At 37.1% G+C, this 18,185-nt stretch overlaps 1 protein-coding gene and 1 long non-coding RNA gene across 3 annotated transcripts; one reads left to right on the forward strand and one right to left on the reverse strand.

Moving 5' to 3' along the window:
• Positions 1–6,354: 6,354 nt before the first annotated feature.
• On the reverse strand, positions 6,355–9,860 carry six3a (SIX homeobox 3a). The gene is made up of 2 exons (XM_083540096.1): positions 9,025–9,860; positions 6,355–7,489 (listed from the first exon to the last, which is right to left on the reverse strand). The coding sequence occupies exons 1-2, from the start codon at positions 9,714–9,716 to the stop codon at positions 7,303–7,305; spliced, it is 879 nt and encodes a 292-aa protein (XP_083396222.1). The 5' UTR covers positions 9,717–9,860; the 3' UTR covers positions 6,355–7,302.
• A 372-nt stretch (positions 9,861–10,232) lies between these two features.
• LOC310725321 lies at positions 10,233–14,242 on the forward strand. Of its 2 annotated transcripts, XR_014533317.1 has the most exons (5): positions 10,233–10,351; positions 10,816–12,128; positions 12,282–12,417; positions 12,511–12,738; positions 13,226–14,242. It is a non-coding gene; the product is annotated as an uncharacterized lncRNA (long non-coding RNA). The 2 variants fall into 2 exon arrangements; XR_014533316.1 differs by having other exon boundaries at positions 10,816–12,417.
• Positions 14,243–18,185: the final 3,943 nt, after the last annotated feature.

An 18,185-nucleotide genomic window follows, 5' to 3' on the forward strand; every position in this document is an offset into this window, starting at 1 on the left:
AAGGCTGTGCTTTCATGTTTATCTATTTTAGTTTTAATTATTGAAAGATTCAGCGTTGGTTCACTAATTTGCAAAAAGAAACGTTGCTGTTTTTGGGGTTGTCTGAATGCACAATACAACTTTACTAGGTTTCGATAAAATGGGTCAACCTGTCAGATTGTCCTTATTAAATGAGTACATTTTAACCCTAGAATTCAACAAAGGCCAGTGTTTCTGAACACTATTACATACCTTGGGGGTGTAGGTTATCGTTTAAGGTTTCTGATGATTACAAGGCCCTGAGCTTGTGACTCAGGTAGATTTAGGTTTTCTTATATTAAGAGGGTGCATTTGCATTTCCTGCTGTTTGGAATAAACATTTCCCACCACATTTTGGGTCTCAGCCGTTTTTACCTTGCCCTGAAGTAAATAAAAATAAAACTCTTTTTTAATTAGTTGGGCATATCATTAATAATATCAATAATCTGACCCAGAATTATTAATTTCTGTATGCTTTTGTTGTTCCAAATGACAACTTTGCTAACTATAGCAAATCATCAGCTATCACATATTGCTTTAGTTAGCATAACCATGACAAATCTGTTTAAAATGTTTAATTTGCTTCACTCTTAACAATGAAAATGTTGTCTGTTTTGTTTGATATAAGCAATGAATTAACATAATCAACACCTTTTGTTGCATGTTTTGTGAAAAAAAAGTCCTCATATCTTCGTTACTTTTTACAGTCAAAGTAATATTAGCAACAACAAAATATTTAAAAGCTATTTTAAACAACCAGACAGGATACAGCATCAGATTTACATTATTTTTTGAAATAACAATAAATAAAACAGAACCATGTGTGTGCAATTGATGATGAACAAGAACTTAAACACTGGGAAAAAACATCACTTTATTGTGCATGTCTGTTTGCACAGCACATGATGAACAACAGTGTGTGCATTGCTAATGTATTTGTTGCAATTGGAACATGCAGAAGTTGTTTTGGTGTAGTTAGTCGGTACATATTTTGTGGCAGATGCTCTCTACAGTGTGACTTTCATTTATACAACTGAGCTTCAAAAGAGCCAGCAGAGGCGGCTTGGTGGAGCAGGAAGCTGAATGTCTGATCAGATGTCTAACTTAAACACAAAGCTAGTTCTTCCCTTGTTACATGTCGTTAGTGTTTTGGTGTATTTTGTTGGTGCATACTTCTGGGCATGCTTCCTCTTCTTGCCATCAACTGATCAACTTACACACACACAGAAAAAGTCACTCACACGTACTTGATACACTGGAAACGGTGCTTGTCTGAGATGTGCAAGAATCTCCTCCTTAATGATCTTGTGACTTCTCTGTATATGTATGGTCACAAGTGCATATCTTCTCATGTATTTATTAACATTTTTTATCAGGACCTGTCTCTTTTCAAGTATTTTTTTCAACTATTTGATAACTCTAGTCGAAACTTGGCCTCAGAGCATTGTGTGTTTTTTGAGTTCCATTTCATTTCTTCTTCATCTTTCTAGTCCAAGGCCAAAAACCTTTCCACCAAAGCCTATGATCTATGTGTGCCAGGCACTCTTGCAAATGTCTTTTTCTCCCTATTTTTGTATTTGTATTTAGGTTACTGTATTGCCTACTGGTGGGTTACTACTTGAAAGTCAGGCCATGAAATTCCATTCATTTTGGAATGAAAATATGTGTGTGTGTGTGTGTGTGTGTGTGTGTGTGTGTGTGTGTGTGTGTGTGTGTGTGTGTGTGTGTGTGTGTGTGTGTGTGTGTGTGTGAGAGAGAGAGAGAGAGCGAGAGAGAGAGAGAGCGAGAGAGAAAGAAGAAGAAGAAGGAATAGAGAGAAATGGGACATTGTACCTTCCACATGATTAAGCAATATGACAAATACAAAGTTTTATGCTGGAGATGCTCCTTGAATAAAGAGTGCGGCAGGAATAATTTCTTACATTTTCCACAAGAGGGCGATACATGCACACAATAATGTCAAAATGTGGCAATTGAATGAATGAAAAGCTTTTTTTTTTAAGTGGCTCCTGGTATTAGGTTATAATAATAATAATAATAATAATAATAATAATAATAATAATAATAATAATAATAATAATAATTAACAATAACCATCATCACCATCATCACCATCATCATCATCATCATCATCATCCTGGCTGTTCATGTTTTTGACTTGTCAAGCACACAGAGATAGATGCCTACCTTTTTTTCGCCGTGTCCAGATGTACACCCAGATGTCGGTTCCGCCTGACACTTCCGGGCTGCTCTCAGGAACTCTCCCTGCTCGAGCAACGGATCCTCTTCCGTTCCTGGGTGCTAATATCTTAAAGCAGGACATCTGTTTAAATGGTGTCTTGCTAATAAACTCCTGTCGGATGGCTTCCATTGTTTGGCGGGTCTGAGATTATTTACAGAACGAGTCAATTTCTAAACGGTTTCATGATTGTTGAGCAGGGTCGCGGTAGGGGGCGGTAAGGAGTGTATGGGGGGCGCAGCGGGGGCACCGGCGGGAGCGGCGCTAATTGAGGAGGCCGAGCCAAGCCCAGATGCGCGAATAGAGGGGCCAGGGCACAGTTCATCCCACCGAGCTCACGGTTTTTACACAGAGTGCAGAGCAAAGATAATCTCTCTCTCTCTCTCTCTCTCTCTCTCTCTCTCTCTCTCTCTCTCTCACACACACACACACACACACACACACACACACACACACACACACACACACACACACACACCTACCTATTGCCTAAGATAATTGTTCTACTTTAGTGTTTCCACACTACAGCAAACGCAAAAAATGTAAAGAAGAATAGGTGAATTTAACTATAAGAACTGATCTTTAATAGTAACACTTCCATTTTTCACGCAATTTTAAGCGCCTTATGCTTTGTTTTATTCTGTGAAATTCTTCTCCATCATCGAGAAGGTATAAGATCATGGTCATGGTGGTGGTGTAATAAATCTGATCAATCAATTGTATGTATTGAGTTTTTGTTACTCTGACTTCCTTACTTCATTTCAGTAACAGTTAATAACAGTGAATAAAATGCACATTTGAATTGTGTATTGTTTATTATATGGGATGTGATCAGTTACATGCTGAATCAGCACGTGAGCGGCTGTTAAAAGCACAGGTGCTTCGAATGCCTAAGCTGCCTGTCAGTTTGCTGTGTGCAAGAGGCGCGAGATCAATGTGTGTGTGTGTGTGTGTGTGTGTGTGTGTGTGTGTGTGTGTGTGTGTGTGTGTGTGTGTGTGTGTGTGTGTGTGTGTGTGTGTGTGTGTGTGAGAAAGAATGCAACTTAGTAAACCAGCTTAACTTTTCTCAGATGGGAATCTCGATTGTGCCTGAAACTATTTGGAAAATGCTTATAAACTGTACATACATTGGATCTCATTGGATCCCATTTGTAAACGGTTCCTAATAGCTCTTACAGCTGCACTGCTGATCCCAGATGTTGTATCATACGCAGGCAGGTTGTGATCGCAGAAATTTCAGCAACAATAAAATTAGCCTATAGTTGTTTTTTAATCCATCCCCGACTCAGAGTTCAACACCGGCGTGATTGCAGCTTTGCCGAACTCAATCTCTTGTTTCAAGAGATTATTTTTTTCTGTGGTGTCATGTTCTCTGTTCAAGCACAGTGTAGTCTCACATGTCTCACACAAGTGTGTGTCGCACTGATGACAAGCAAGATATTATATTTTATATGAATAATCTTACATTAATAATTGTCACGCTCTGAAATGATTCAATTTGAGTTGATTTTTCTAACTGATACCAACCGAATGTCAGACGAACACAATGTTTGTTTGTTTTTTTAACCCCAAGGAATCTAGTTGCCCAAAATTAATATTCTTGAATGCAATGCTAAATGCGTTACATCACTAAAGAGTCCCTGCTTATACGGTTCGGGTTTACCTACCAGAAATCCTCCAAATTATTATTGTTAGCACTTAAAAAAAAATTTTTAGTTTGAAGATATATTTGCTAGCACAAAACATCAACATACGAGTTTCTGTGTCTCACGTGCTTCGATTTTTGAGATTTTCATGATCAAACATTGGGGAAAAATACACACTTTTGTAGAGGAATAATTAAATAACATGTGATAAACATAATATGAGATTCTTAGCAGTCGTCCAAAATATTTGATTTCTAAACAAACTCAAATGTGCATGGAGTCAATTGTCTATAATAAATTGATATAGAAGGGAAAATGTGAACAGGTAAAAAATATAAGTTGGTTTAACTCATGTTAAAGCTACATATCCATATTTATAGAAGTATATTTTACAATTATTGACATGCTTATAGAGCTTGGAATATGAAATAATAATAATAAAAATCATAAATATTTGCGTTTAAAAAACCATCCCTAGTATAACCTTTCCAAAACTTCTGATCTTATAAATGGGTAATAAATGCGACTATTAGTGCAGCACTTATAGGTGGTCAAATATGTTCCTCAGGAAGCTTGTGCTGGAAAGAGGGAACTGATGTGTGTGTTTTTTATCCTTTCTTGCTAAAGCTCTGACTGTTCTGCATCCTATCTCCGCGCGTTCAATCCGGGTCAGGGGGAACTGTGGCTCATTGAGAGCTGCATGAATACACACGAATAGAAAAGTTGTGTTCACTTAACCGACGAATTTAGAGGGGGAAAAACAGGGCAGTGCGATCTTTTCTTACTGCAGTCTGCAGCCCGGTTGGGCTTATTTGTCTCTGTGCTTGTAAGGTTATGGGAACAGGACAAATAATCTAGTCTTCAAAGATCTAATAACTATAGGCCTTCAGATAAACCTAGCTCCTGGGCTGGGCAAAAGCATGGAAGCCTATTGTTATTGCACTTGTCTCATATTCGTGAGCCAGGAGTTTCTAATCCAGGTCTTCTCCGTGATCCTTAAGCACGACAATCCCTTATATTTGGCAAATTATTTTCATCGTTGAATATTTCAACTATTTCTTCTAACAGTATAAAAATAGGCTTTTATATTTCAAATAACTGCCATCAAAACTGCAGGACAAACATTTTCTGTGCATCTTGCACAGTGGTTTCATCTTTGTTTGCTTGTAGAAGGGTTACATATTAAATATAAATATACCACGGGTCGAATGAATAAATGCATGAATGAATAAATGAACGCATGTATGAATGAATGAATGCATGAACGAACAAATGAATGCATGAATAAATGAATGCATGAATAAATAAATGCATGAATGAATAAATGAATGCATGAATGAATAAATGAATGCATGAATGAGGAAATGTTACAAAATATTCATTCATCGACCGATCACAGTTTCAACCCTAATAGAGCTTCTTGTTCATTTAAAACAACATCTGACATAAAAAATTATTACAATTATTATCACATAAATTTGATCTAGTCATATGGATTCATGACATTAACGTCAATCCACCTTCACTCACTGATTCATGCATGCTCAATGGTTTGATAGCTTTTTTTTTTTTTTCATTTAGCACAAGTGCTTGGAGAACTAGTTGGATGAAATGGTTGGTAATTTCATGTGTTTGAGGGTTTGGAAAAAAAAAAGTATAGGTTATAGAAAAGTGACATTTGGTGGCCCCGTTCGCATTTACTGCACAGCCTAAACATTACGATTCAAACGCTCAAGTAACAGTAAATACGGAAAATATTAAAAAGGTTTACTGACATGTACAGATATTATTTATAGTTATTTATATTATTATTTATAGATTTTGGTGGAGGGAGCAAGCATGCTTCCTGTTTGTGTGTGTGTGTGTGTGTGTGTGTGTGTGTGTGTGTGTGTGTGTGTGTGTGTGTGTTTGCGTCTATACTGTTTGAACTGTTTTTAAGGAAAGCCAACTGTATCCCACTATCCAAATCAATCCTTTCTAGCAAGTTTTCTTCGTGGTTGATATATGAGGTGTGAATGGGCTTCTAGGGTGAATTGGGTCCGGGCAACGCTTTTCTCCCCGTACTGCTTCTCGCTTTTGGATGAAAAGCCCTTTTCACTATGGCTACAATAGGAGATTGGGCCAGGGGAGGAGTCCTTCATAATAAGTCCATTTAATGGTGCGTTTATTTAATTTTTTTTGTATTCATTAGTGACTATGGGCAAAAAGGAAAGCGAGTTTTCGTATCCTAAAAGCTTCCCGGTTAGTATTTATTAGACGTCCGTATGAGTTCTTTCGCCCAGAATGTAGACGTTAGTGGAAGACGTGGGACTTGGAAAAAGACCCCCCCCCCCCCTCTTAATAACAACAATAACAAGGGACGTCTTTGACACTCTTGTGGAGAAGTGAATTGTTGTCACTGTGCCTGGTATTGACAGGCAACGGAACTAAAAAAATACCCTTAATTCATAATTATAAAATGAAATACTGTATTTTAGCTTAGAAATGTATACATTAGCATAAACACGCAATAAAAGTAACATCGAAGAATTAAGCGCTCGAGTTTCAACATGACAATTTTCCTTTTGAACAGTCGATTATATTTCACATCCTCGTTGTTACTCCTCTTCTTTTTTTTTGCATAAAATCTCGACTCTGTGTATTTTAAAAAAACAGGAAAACAAAACGTCTAGAGCGCTTAATCATTACGTCCTGACAAATAGTTCTGAACACCGATTCAAGAAAAAAAAGTAACCAGGAATAGAAAAGACAACGGAGACGTAGAGCAATATTATATACAGCCATATTTCTACACATATATTACAAACTGGGAGAATGATGGCATTATTTAGGATATAGGCATAATTCAATATAAAATCTCGAAATAAAAATAAAAAATTTGTATACAGTTCCACATTTGACCAGTACCCCACACAGGCAGTGACAGCAGTGAAAGAAAAGAAAGGTGCTTACGACTCAAATGATTGTCTGATGAAACTAAAAGAAGAAGAAGGATTGCATCCTGGCTGCGCTGTGCATTAATTAAAAAACAATAAAAAAAAAAAAAAAAAAGACGATGAACACCAGATTATGGAAAAATTCCTCTTCTCGGTCATCCTTGCAGAAAACATCGAGCGAAAGATTATTTCCTGCGTATTAAAAAAAAGCTATCGATATTTCATGCAAATGATGGGGGGAAGGGGGGGAGGCGTGGGTCCCGTTGAAAGCGCTTGAAAAAAAGACGTGCTTTTATAATTTTTTTTTTTCTTTTTCTTTTTTTCTCTCTTTCTCAGAATAATTATGGTCCTTCTTGTTTTCCTCGATAAATCATAATGTCTATTCAGGTCCGTATTCCCTGCAAATATTTCTCTCTCTCTCTCTTTTTTTTCTTTTCTTTTCTTTCTCTTTTTTATTTGCGTATCATACGTCGCATTCGGAGTCACTGGACGTTACAGAGAGGATGGACGTGGCCATGTCGGCGCGCTCCGTCACGCTGGAGACGCTGGTGGTGGGACTGGCGGCGGTACACGGCGACTCGGCCGAGCTATGCGGAGTGCAGTCAGATAGTGAGCGCATGCCGTTCTGTCCTATGGCTTGGTGCTGGAGCCTACATGGAAGAGATAAAAAACAAAAAAGGAGAACGCATGAGATCTCAGCTGAACACTTGTTAATTATTATGATTATTAACTTCTATACACTATGGATGTATATATGGATAGTAGCTACAAAATGACGCAATTCTTCAAACCAAGATTGAAAGGCCTACAACAGCTGAACAGAACATGGGCACACTAATATTAGCCAAAACAAACCAGAAAAAAACACTGCTACCTTTAATTGATCGATTGCAAACGTTTACATTCATTCTAACATTTTAGCTAAAACAAACCCAATTTGACTTTTGTACAGCCTTGAGAAAAGCATTCATGTTTCAATACATATAGATTTTTATCACTATTTATAAATCGCATCATATTTCCTTACGAATATATATTTCCGTCTTGATCCACTCATGCTAAACATTAAGTCAGATTTTAAGATTAATTCTAAACATTATTTCAGATTTTATTATTAAAATGATGCATCGGTATAATATTGATATTAAAATCTGAAAGAATGTTTAGAATGAGTAGACTTGCGCAAATAGCACTTTTCAGACAAAAGCACAATAACACAAGAAAAAGGACCACGAATACAAATAAAAACAAATATTTCTTAAAATGTTGAGCTGGATCTATTTTTAAATTAAGCGCAAGTCAAAATGTTAGTAATTCTTAATAATAACTGTGATTATTCGTGGGGAAAAAACTGACAATGCAGTGCAAAATGTCTGCACAAAATATATTCTGTCCTGTCAAGTGGAATTGACCTTTTCTGCAAAGGTGTTTCCAAAATATGTTTTTTTTTTGTTTGTTTTGTATTATGTGTAGAAATTGATAGGCTGTTTTGCTGCCACAAAAAAAAAAAAAAAAAAACGACTATGATAGCAGAAATGCAACTGTATATATAATCTGTTAGACAAAATGACAAATCATATTTAAGCTATTTTTTTATTTTTTTTTAGAATGACTGTCTACTTGATGAAATAATGTCGTTTTAATAATATTTAATTTTAGGCTATATACATAGGCTATGGTAGCCAACAGAACAACTAAAAAAAAAAACAGTAAAACTGTGAGATTGTGTACTGCACATTTTAGCACAAAACGTTTATATAATTAAACTTATAAACAAATATATATATTTTGTAAAGAAATACTGTTTTATCTGTTGATTTTCTTTTCTTCTTCACGAAACAAATCAGAAACTACTTTAAGTTTTGTTTGCATTGAAATGTATTGTTAATTTACAACCCATTTTGCTTTTAATATATCAAGATATTTTCCTTTTATTTTAAGACTGCAATTTTCTTCTAACAATTTACACAAATAGGAAAAAATTCCACCATTTAACTTGTGATTTTTTAACTCAATCAGTGCTGAATATTCAGCCTGCATGCTTGGTTCAGGATGACTGCTTTATAAAAAAAAAAAAAAAAAAAAAAAAACAGGCAATTAATAGGGGTTTTATGTATCAGTGAAATGTTTACACGTTCACAAGTGGACCCTCCAAGCCCCCCAAAGGCGTATAAATGTCGGGTACCTGTTTTTTGCTGCCGCTGCTCTGTCTCTTTGCCTCCGGTTTTTAAACCAGTTTCCGACCTGTGTAGGAGTGAGTCCAGTGGCCTGCGCCAGTTCCCGTTTCTTGCTCGGGTTGGGATACGGGTCCTGGAGGTACCACTCTCGCAGCAGACTGCGCGTGCGTTCCTTGAAACAGTGCGTCTTCTGTTCGCCGTCCCAAATGGTTCTGGGAAGCGGAAACTTCTTGCGCACTCGATACTTGTCAACGGGTCCGAGCGGACGCCCTCGCAGCTTCTCGGCCTCCTGATAATGAGCTTCGAGCCACATGGCCTGGAGCTTGCCGTGCGAGTCTTTGGTGAACTTGTGGTTTTCCAGGATATGATAGAGGTCGCGGAAGTTGCCCGTGTGAAAGGCGACGACGGCGCGGGCGCGCAGGATCGACTCGTGCTTGTTGATGGCCTCGCACGCGCCCGGCGCTACCGGCAGCGACCACAGGAAGCGACCGAGTCGCTCAATGTCGCCGGTCTCCTCAAGCGTCTCGCAGACGCTCGCCACCTGCTCCGCGGAGAAGTTGAGGGTCGGTAGCTGAAACATGGACAAGTCTTCGGGAGACCGGGCGCTGGGCGCGCTGCTCGACACGAGCAAGGGCCGATCAGCGAAGTTGGGCAGGAAGAAATGGGAGGGATAGAGCTCTAAAGGAGATCTGAAAACCATGGAAATGACCTGGGAGAGAAAGAAAATTAGGAAAGAAAAAAAAAAAAAAGAGGAACGGACGAGTGCAAAGATTGAATGATTCTATAGCGATCGCCTAATGACACCAAGCCTCATAATATCTCACCCTAAAAATCCACGCGTGAGTGTAGCATTGAAATATTTTGTTTCGCTTTTCTATTGGTCTTCTCGGTGTCGTTGTGGCGTTGTCATGGCAGCCCTGCCAATCACTGTCAAGCGTGCCAATCATTAGCCAGTACGTAGTGGCTTTCACCACTTGTGCTGCTCGCGCGGGGGGTGGGGGGGGGGGGTTATCAGGAAGTCCGATCTGAACACCGCCCTCCCTCCTGAAGCAGAAGCCGAGGCTCAGCCGATTTGTTGAATGGAATGAGCAATTAGTGGGTGGAATATTATTGCGATCTTAACGAGACTCGTTAAAGCTAAAGAAGATATGTAGTAAAGAGAAGGCAGGGGTGGCGGCTGCTTGGAGGAGAAGGAGAAAGAGGAGGAGGAGGAGGAGGAGGGTAACAGTCGCGCACATGGAATCCACATTTAAATGAAGGACTTGAAACGGAGTCTACAACACGCAGCGCGTGCGCTCACTAGACTATATGAACGTAATCTCTAGACATCTGTCGGTATGGATGTCCTTTTTTTTGTTGTTGTTGTTGTTGTTGTTGTTGCTGCTGATGCATGCTTTCAGACAAGTATTGAAACGATTTCTCCTGAACGCTCTAACTTTGTGTGTTGGGCAGCTCTTATTCATGTTTTTGCCCACAAAAGTATTTACTTTTCTAAAACGAATCTGGCTGTTTTCCTTGAAGATACAGTTGCTGCTGATGCTGAGCATCCCGCTGGCTCCAGTGCGTGTGTGTGCGCGTGTGTGCGTGTGTGTGTGGGTGTGAGTGTGCGTGTGTAAATGCAGAGGCAAAACACACAGTTCTTGCCCTTTGCGTGAAAGAAGCAATAAGTTAAACAACTTTTTTGCTGATGAAAACATCTCTCCATATATTCTATTGGAGATACTCAAATATTTATTTTCTTCTTTTTCATATTCAGGCTAATCTTTATTTCTTCTTCTATTTCTTACTTTTTTTTACAGGATGAGCCCCTGCACCAGTTTTGCCTTTAAACTGGAAATGCATTGAAAATCGACCAAAATGAGATGCAGCATCTAAACATCATTCGCTTGCTCAAAGATTGCTAAAGATCATTTTTGCATTCCACCACAGCTTCATTTTTTTTTCTTTGAGGAATATCATACCAGATCATACCCACGTTTAATTCCACTTAACACCTTGGCAACTTGATGCTCTTGTCATACTGGTAGTTATTTATATGCCATTATAAGAATCGATTCACTCATATTTTCGGTAAGGATTCAGAAAGAAAAGTTAAATCGTGCTTGGATGTGAGTTGGATTTTTATTTTTTTTTCTTCAACATCACACTCCCTGTCATTTGAAACTTCAGGGAAGCAACTCACTTGAAGCGGTCGCTTTGGAAAGCTTCTTGGACTGGAAATAACCTGTATTGAAATGCTGAGCGCATATTCCTGCTCTAATCCACTCTCGCCTGGCCGGCATTTCCAAGAGGCCCCATGCATGCTGAATATCCTGAAAGGCTAGCGTGTCCAGGTGTTTAACCCGATCACCTTACACGATTATTGAGTTTTACCTACTTTTTTTTTTGTTTGTTTGTTTGGAACAAATCTGTGCTTGCAGGCAATACGGAAATTACTGGGGGGTTTGAAAATGGGGTGCGCATAAGCCTCTGTTAAATCACTTGATTTTAACACGGCCCTTTGTTTACGTTAAGCATGTAATTAACACCCCCAAACAAGTTTATTCACCTGGGCTAATTGTCTGTTTATCCCCGAGCTTCCACTGCTGAAGTCTTTGCGATAAGCAGCGGGGGGACCAACTCCTCAATACCGACCAGCCATTAGCTCCCTCTTTGTTTATTTAATTCCGCACCGCCTCATCGCACAATACGGGCACCCGTTAAACTCCATCGCGTGACTTTACTCAAGAAGTAGATCACTTCAGCACTTTCGACAGCGAACTCTTGTTTTTAACCAGATGTTTTTGTTTAGTCAGAACATGGAAGGTTCCGAAAAAACAAAACCAGGTCAAACATTTCTCCATTCATTTCACTTAGCTTTTCTGTTCAAACAAGGTTTTATCCTTTCAACATCGCGATCATCTTTAAGCGGACGCGTGCGCGCTTTTTCCACGTGCGAATTCCGTGCTACGGCGGCGTGAGCGCGCAGTCAGCGGAGCGATTTTAGACGCGCGCATCTCCGTCCTTCTTTTTTTTCCGGGATCGAAAATTTTTTTTTGTACAGAGATGACAAACACCAGCGAGTGTGGAAACTCCTATTTTGTGCTCACTTGGAATCATTGAGATGCGCATGGTCTGTAAGACGTATTTACTTTGTTTGCATTTTAATCTGACTTGTTTTTGTTTTGTTTTTTTGCATCCTCTTCCTGTCGCCGGATCTCCGTCGCTGTTTTCTCTCTCATTCTCAAAACTCTCGTCCCTCTCTTTTTCTTCTTTCTTTATGCAGCTACCAAATGCACAACGCTGTTTCAGATTATAGGGGCAAGTTTTTCTTTTGCGTATTTTCCTGAATGGACTGCAGTCGTCAGGTGACGGTGGTCTCACGAGCCCCAGCCCATTTGGAGCGTTCAACTTTATATCTAGTAAGTTTCGGGAATATAGTACTTGTCCGGAAGACTTCGCAAAAACAAAAATGTAAATAATAATAATAATTTCTATTATTGTTACTTTTGCAGCTTTTCTTATTAGGCAGCACGCGCAGCATCCGCTTCAGAAAAATCCAAAAAAGTGCAAACGCGGCTTGCAGCTTTGTGGGGCCGTCAGGATGGGGCGCAACAGCCCCTCTTTATTTGCCTAGTCCAAAGCTTTGTGTTGTGCATCGTTCAGGACCTTTTGCATAGCCGTAGCCTACATAACGTGATGCGGTTTTCTGACGCTCAGCTGAGGCACCGTGCACTGATAACGTGCTTATACAGCACGTGCTCTATAACTTTAGTAAAATACTTTAACTATAGGCTTAAGGTTGTATTGCATACTTTGCATCACATGCATATTGCACATAACGTGCACATCTGGCTTTATTGGGTCACATAGCTTAAAGGAAGTATTCACGATGACAGTAAAATGCAGTTTTATCACAATTTCCTTTTGATTTTATTATTCAATTTTAGGGAAAGGTTGTATTGCATACTTTGCATGACATGCATATTGAACATACCGTGCACATCTGGCTTTATCAGGTCACATAGCTTAAAGGAAGTATTCACGATTACAGTAAAATGCAGGTTTTTTTTCAATTTCCTTTTGATTTTATTATTTAATTTTTAGGGAAAAATGTTATTGCATAGTAAGTTTCAGCTTGTAGGTCTGCTTAGGTTCTTCGAGCAGCTTAAAGCATCTGGATTTAACAGTGTATACTACTAACACTTGTTTTCTGTCATCCTGTTGTAGAACTTCCGCTCTTATTGACAAGGAACATTACGCCGTGTGGGCAAAGTCCATCATATTGTACTCTGAAGGTTTTGTTCTCCACCACTTTGTCTTTTTTTTGTGTGGTCTCATTAAGTGGACATCCTGCTAGGTTTGCAGAATTATACGGAAGCTGTCCGATCAGTGTATGCGCACGGCTTGTTAGCGACATTTAATGAGGCTTCTCTGCGCACTGAGAGAATGGCACCTCGATGTTAGATTTACCTTGTGTCAACTCGTTACTTCTAAAGAAGGCATTGGAGGATTCTCTGCTGAATGGAACCAGGCGGCTGGAACTGTAGGCTCTTTTCTTCCGAGTTCTCTTGCCTAGCCAAACTCCATAACGGTATATGTCTGTGTGGGGCTATTATTATTATTGTTTTTTAATCCATCGACCTCTCATATAGATGGACATGCCTGTATACCCAGACACGACAAATAATCACACGTCTATAGCAAAGGCTCTTAATACTGCTGTTTTGATTGACCTGGGCATCAAGTCAATTGCATCCTAAAAAGTTCTCGTTTGTAGTTGTAATGCCAGATAAAGCCATAAACACATCCTCATATATATTTTGCCGTCTAATTATCTAACCCTAACTCTAATTATACCCCCCGACCACCCCCCCCCCAACACACACACACACACACACACACACACACATACACACACACACACACACACACACACACACACACACACACACACACACACACTTCACATTTCTGATCACGTTTCCAAAATCCAGGCTGGCCATAATTTCCATAACCTAATACATCAGAATGGATTGTGTCACTATTCTCAGTGATACATACTATGCAGTAGTGTGGTTTTTTTATGTGTTATTTTGATGTATTATTTGAACAATTATTTATTTATGGACCTCGGAATAATCGTGTAAGGATTTTTCTAGCACACAATGTCATTCATATGCAAATGCAAAACATCCAGTTTAGATTAGACCATCATTTTATGCAAATCTGAATAGAGAGATATTTAAAAAAGTCCTGGGGCATTTTGATTCAAGGAGTTCTAAAACACTTTTATATACATTCGTAGATATTACATAACACGTTATATATCACATTAGGGAATGATATGAATTGAATGAATATAGTATTATCAAATAAATAATCATTATTAGTATCAGCACAAACTATTTGCACTACGTACACGTAAATGGATTTTTTTTTTTTTACTAAATTAAATAAAATTATCAATAATGGTCAGGTTTAAAAAGGGTGGACAATTGGAGAAGTCTTTGAAAGCTCTACGTTTTGTAGGAGTGTTGTTACAAATCGTAAATACATATTTTGTTAAAAAAAAAATAAAAAAAAGAATTACGTTACTCTCAACACATTATTCCTCATGCAAAAATGCTAAACATATGTGATCATTATCTCATTATATAGTAGTGCTTTACAGTAAATTAATGACATTAACATTTAATAAAAAAACGTATACATTATACATGTTCGTACTGTTTAATTTAATACTAAAACCTGCTACTTGTAATTAGATATTATTATTATTATTATTATTATTATTATTATTATTATTATTATTATTATTATTATTATTATTCATAATACGAACATTTATAATGTATTCATTTTTCTTATATATTAATGTCATCAAAGGTTAACAAATATGTAAAGTTTTTAATCTGTTTGTATGTAAAAGTTATATAATATAATATAATGAAGTGTAAAGGTCTAGTTTAATTAGGCTGTGGCACTTCTTTGTTGGTCAGAGCCACTGCATAATCACATTAAGGTTTAGTTTTATTTTCACTTACTACTGGTAGTAATATTTTGTGTATTTTTTTTAGTTAAGATTGTTTTTTTCTGAGTTCTGGATTTTTATGCTTATTTTTATACTGGTAAAATATCAATTCGTAGAGGTCATGAGTGACATTTTTTATGTTTTGATGCCTGTAATATCGCTATGTAAAGTGAAATAAAACCGTTTAGAAAAAAAAAAAAAGTCACGTTTGTTCATATACATCAACGCCTTTGTTTTTCTAAATCTACAATGTTCAATAGCGCGCGCAAAAAAAGTAGGGGTCCTGGTATGCATTTTCGTATAAGAACGCATTTTTTTAATTGCATATTGCAATATATGCTATTAAGTACAATCACAAATAACTTCTGCAACTGCATCTAAGACAATTATTGATTTTCCACCAAATGACTACACTGTGTCTGTTAGTGTTGATTATAGTAATGGAACAATGATCCCTGAAATTATTTGTATCGCTGCTTAACAGTTTAACATGTTACTGCTCGGGATTTTTTACCAATCTGGTGTTTACATAATTTGGCAATATACCCATTTTTTTCCATCTTTTTAGGGTCTGTCTAAAAACTTTTCCGAAGATTTCAAATAATGAACTTGAAACCTGTCCCAGTATTCCCATTGCACTAAATAAACTGCGTCCATTTGTCAACTTTAATCATGTCGCACTGAAAAGCAAAGAAAGTACAAGTATGTATTTTTTTCACAACTTCTAGGTGTGAAACCTCAAATAAACATGCAGCAGATTCAGATGAGTTTATTTCGTCAACAGCAGGCTAAATGTCGAATTCAGTTCCCCTTTTCACCTCTTGTGATTTTTTTTATCTATTGCTATCTATAGCCCAAAAACACAATGGCTAAAAATGCTGTGTGGACTGAGCTCGTTACGCACGGGTGAGTACCTCCTGTCGGATGGGATGTGTGTCTGAGGTAGAGCTGGACTAGAAGAATCGATACAGGGCGTCTGGAGAACTTCGTTACAGGCACTGAGCTGCATCAGGCTGACAGTTACAATAGGAGTAATGCCATGAACCTCAACAGGTAGAGCTGTTTCCCAAACTCATTACCTATTTTTCATATTGTAATAACAGTATGCACAAACGCATTTTATTTGGCTAGCGCCATCTAATGTTTTTCCAAAACAATATTCTATAGCAAATATTTTAATGAATAAAAATGCTATGCAATCAAAAAAGGATTGTGTAAAAATCAACTAGGTGGATGGTCTGAGCAATTAGTTTTTAGTTCATAAAACTTTTGAAAGGATGTTTGAATGGTCCACATTTATATTTTATTATACAGTGCCTGGTATAACTCAATCTGAATAGCATCTATCTTATTTTGCATTTAATATAGACTATTAGATAGTTAGATGTGCGTTTTCAAATTTAGAGATTAATTAATTAATTTACACCAAAGTAAAAAAAAAAAAAGTTTTGTTGGTATTTTATGTATGTTCTTTTTAGGGATTTTAAATCTTAATTTATATTCACTTTAAAGGTGTCATTTTGACAATGAACAATTAAACAAACAAAACAAACAAAAATGTAAGTAAATTCAAATTCGTCCTAACCTTGACTGTCTGTTTGGCCTGGTGTTTCTTTAATTCCCCCAAAAGCATCAAGATAGTCACTAACTTGAAACTGGGCACCAAAACTCAAATTACAGAACCAAGTTTGTACTTAACTTTTGTTGGAATTAAACTTATCATTAAGTACTAAAGACATTAATAGCTGGTATCTTGTGTCTTTTGAGTTCCCAATTTGTCTTTTTTTCTTCCTTAGTCTGTTCTCTGCAAAGCTTCTGTATCTAGAACACAAATCCAGACAAGGGTCATTTATACAAAGAAAACTCTCGCGAGAACTATGTTACCCTTTTAATCTCGCGACATGACTTATGAATTCACTCCGAAGTAGAGAGGAATAGCATGCTTTTCTGAAACGGATTGGAGTAAATAATAATAAAAAAGAAATATATATATCGGGCCTTAAAATGTATGAAAGTAATAGTTTCACAGAATAAAAACAATAGTACTATTTATTAGTTGAGAACTAATAAACAAAAAACAGACATACACTCCTTTCATCTTTTTCTATCTTGCTCTCTATCCTTATCTTATCTTATCTTATATTGTAATATATATATATATATATATATATATATATATATATATATATATATATATATATATATATATATATATATATATATATATATATATATATATATAGTATATACTTATAGTATATTATTTATTTAGCAATTATACAACACTTCAAAATGACCTTTACCTTCATCAGGCAACCTCAGCATAGTCAAAGTAGAAAATATCCAGTCTTTAAACCATTTATGTCCAAGGCCAGTGCGTATATTTTCCATACCTCCTTTAAGTAACTCATTAATTAACTCAATATTTTTTCATAAAACAACAATTACTGTCTTAAGCAAAGCAACAACTATGACAACTACTATGTAAAATAATCAGTTAAATATGTGTAAAATTCTCACAAACAAGATGCACTGTATATATGGGATTTGTGAATCACATGTTTACTTTAATTGCCTAAAGCTGCTTTACATGCTCATTATTGAAATAGAAAATTGTAAAAAATTTAATAAATAAAATAGCTATACATTTTACAGTGTGCTTAAGTTGGGACAGCAATAAAACAACAAAATTAACAACAGAACTGTCATGATGAAACCATGGCAGATTCAAGTTTTGTAGTGTATGGTTTGCATGATGGCCTGGTGCAATTGTCTGCTAATAAGTCACACAGAGGTAATGGGAAGTTATTGGGAGCTTGTCCTAGGTTCATGGTTCACTGTGAGGTTAAAGAGACTGGTAATACTGTTGCTTGCTATTGACGCTAAGTTCTCTTCCTTCCTAAAAGAGGATGTGCCCTAGCTTGCATGCACTCATGTTTGTTTTCATAGGTTTATGTCATTGGCCCAAACTGGAACATACAATAACATCATGACGTCATAGACTGCACGTTTTTTCTTTTGCCTTTCTTTGTTAAAAAGTGTGAGGCCTGTCCTCGAACTCTAGTCAAACCCTTTGTCTTTGTCTATTTATAGTTTCCCAGAATATGCTATAGCACATAGCAGCTACATGCACATTTTGACTGACAATATGATTTA

The sequence above is a fragment of the Silurus aristotelis genome, assembly GCF_946808225.1.
Source record: "Silurus aristotelis genome assembly, chromosome: 4".
Classification (NCBI taxonomy): Eukaryota; Metazoa; Chordata; class Actinopteri; order Siluriformes; family Siluridae; genus Silurus; species Silurus aristotelis.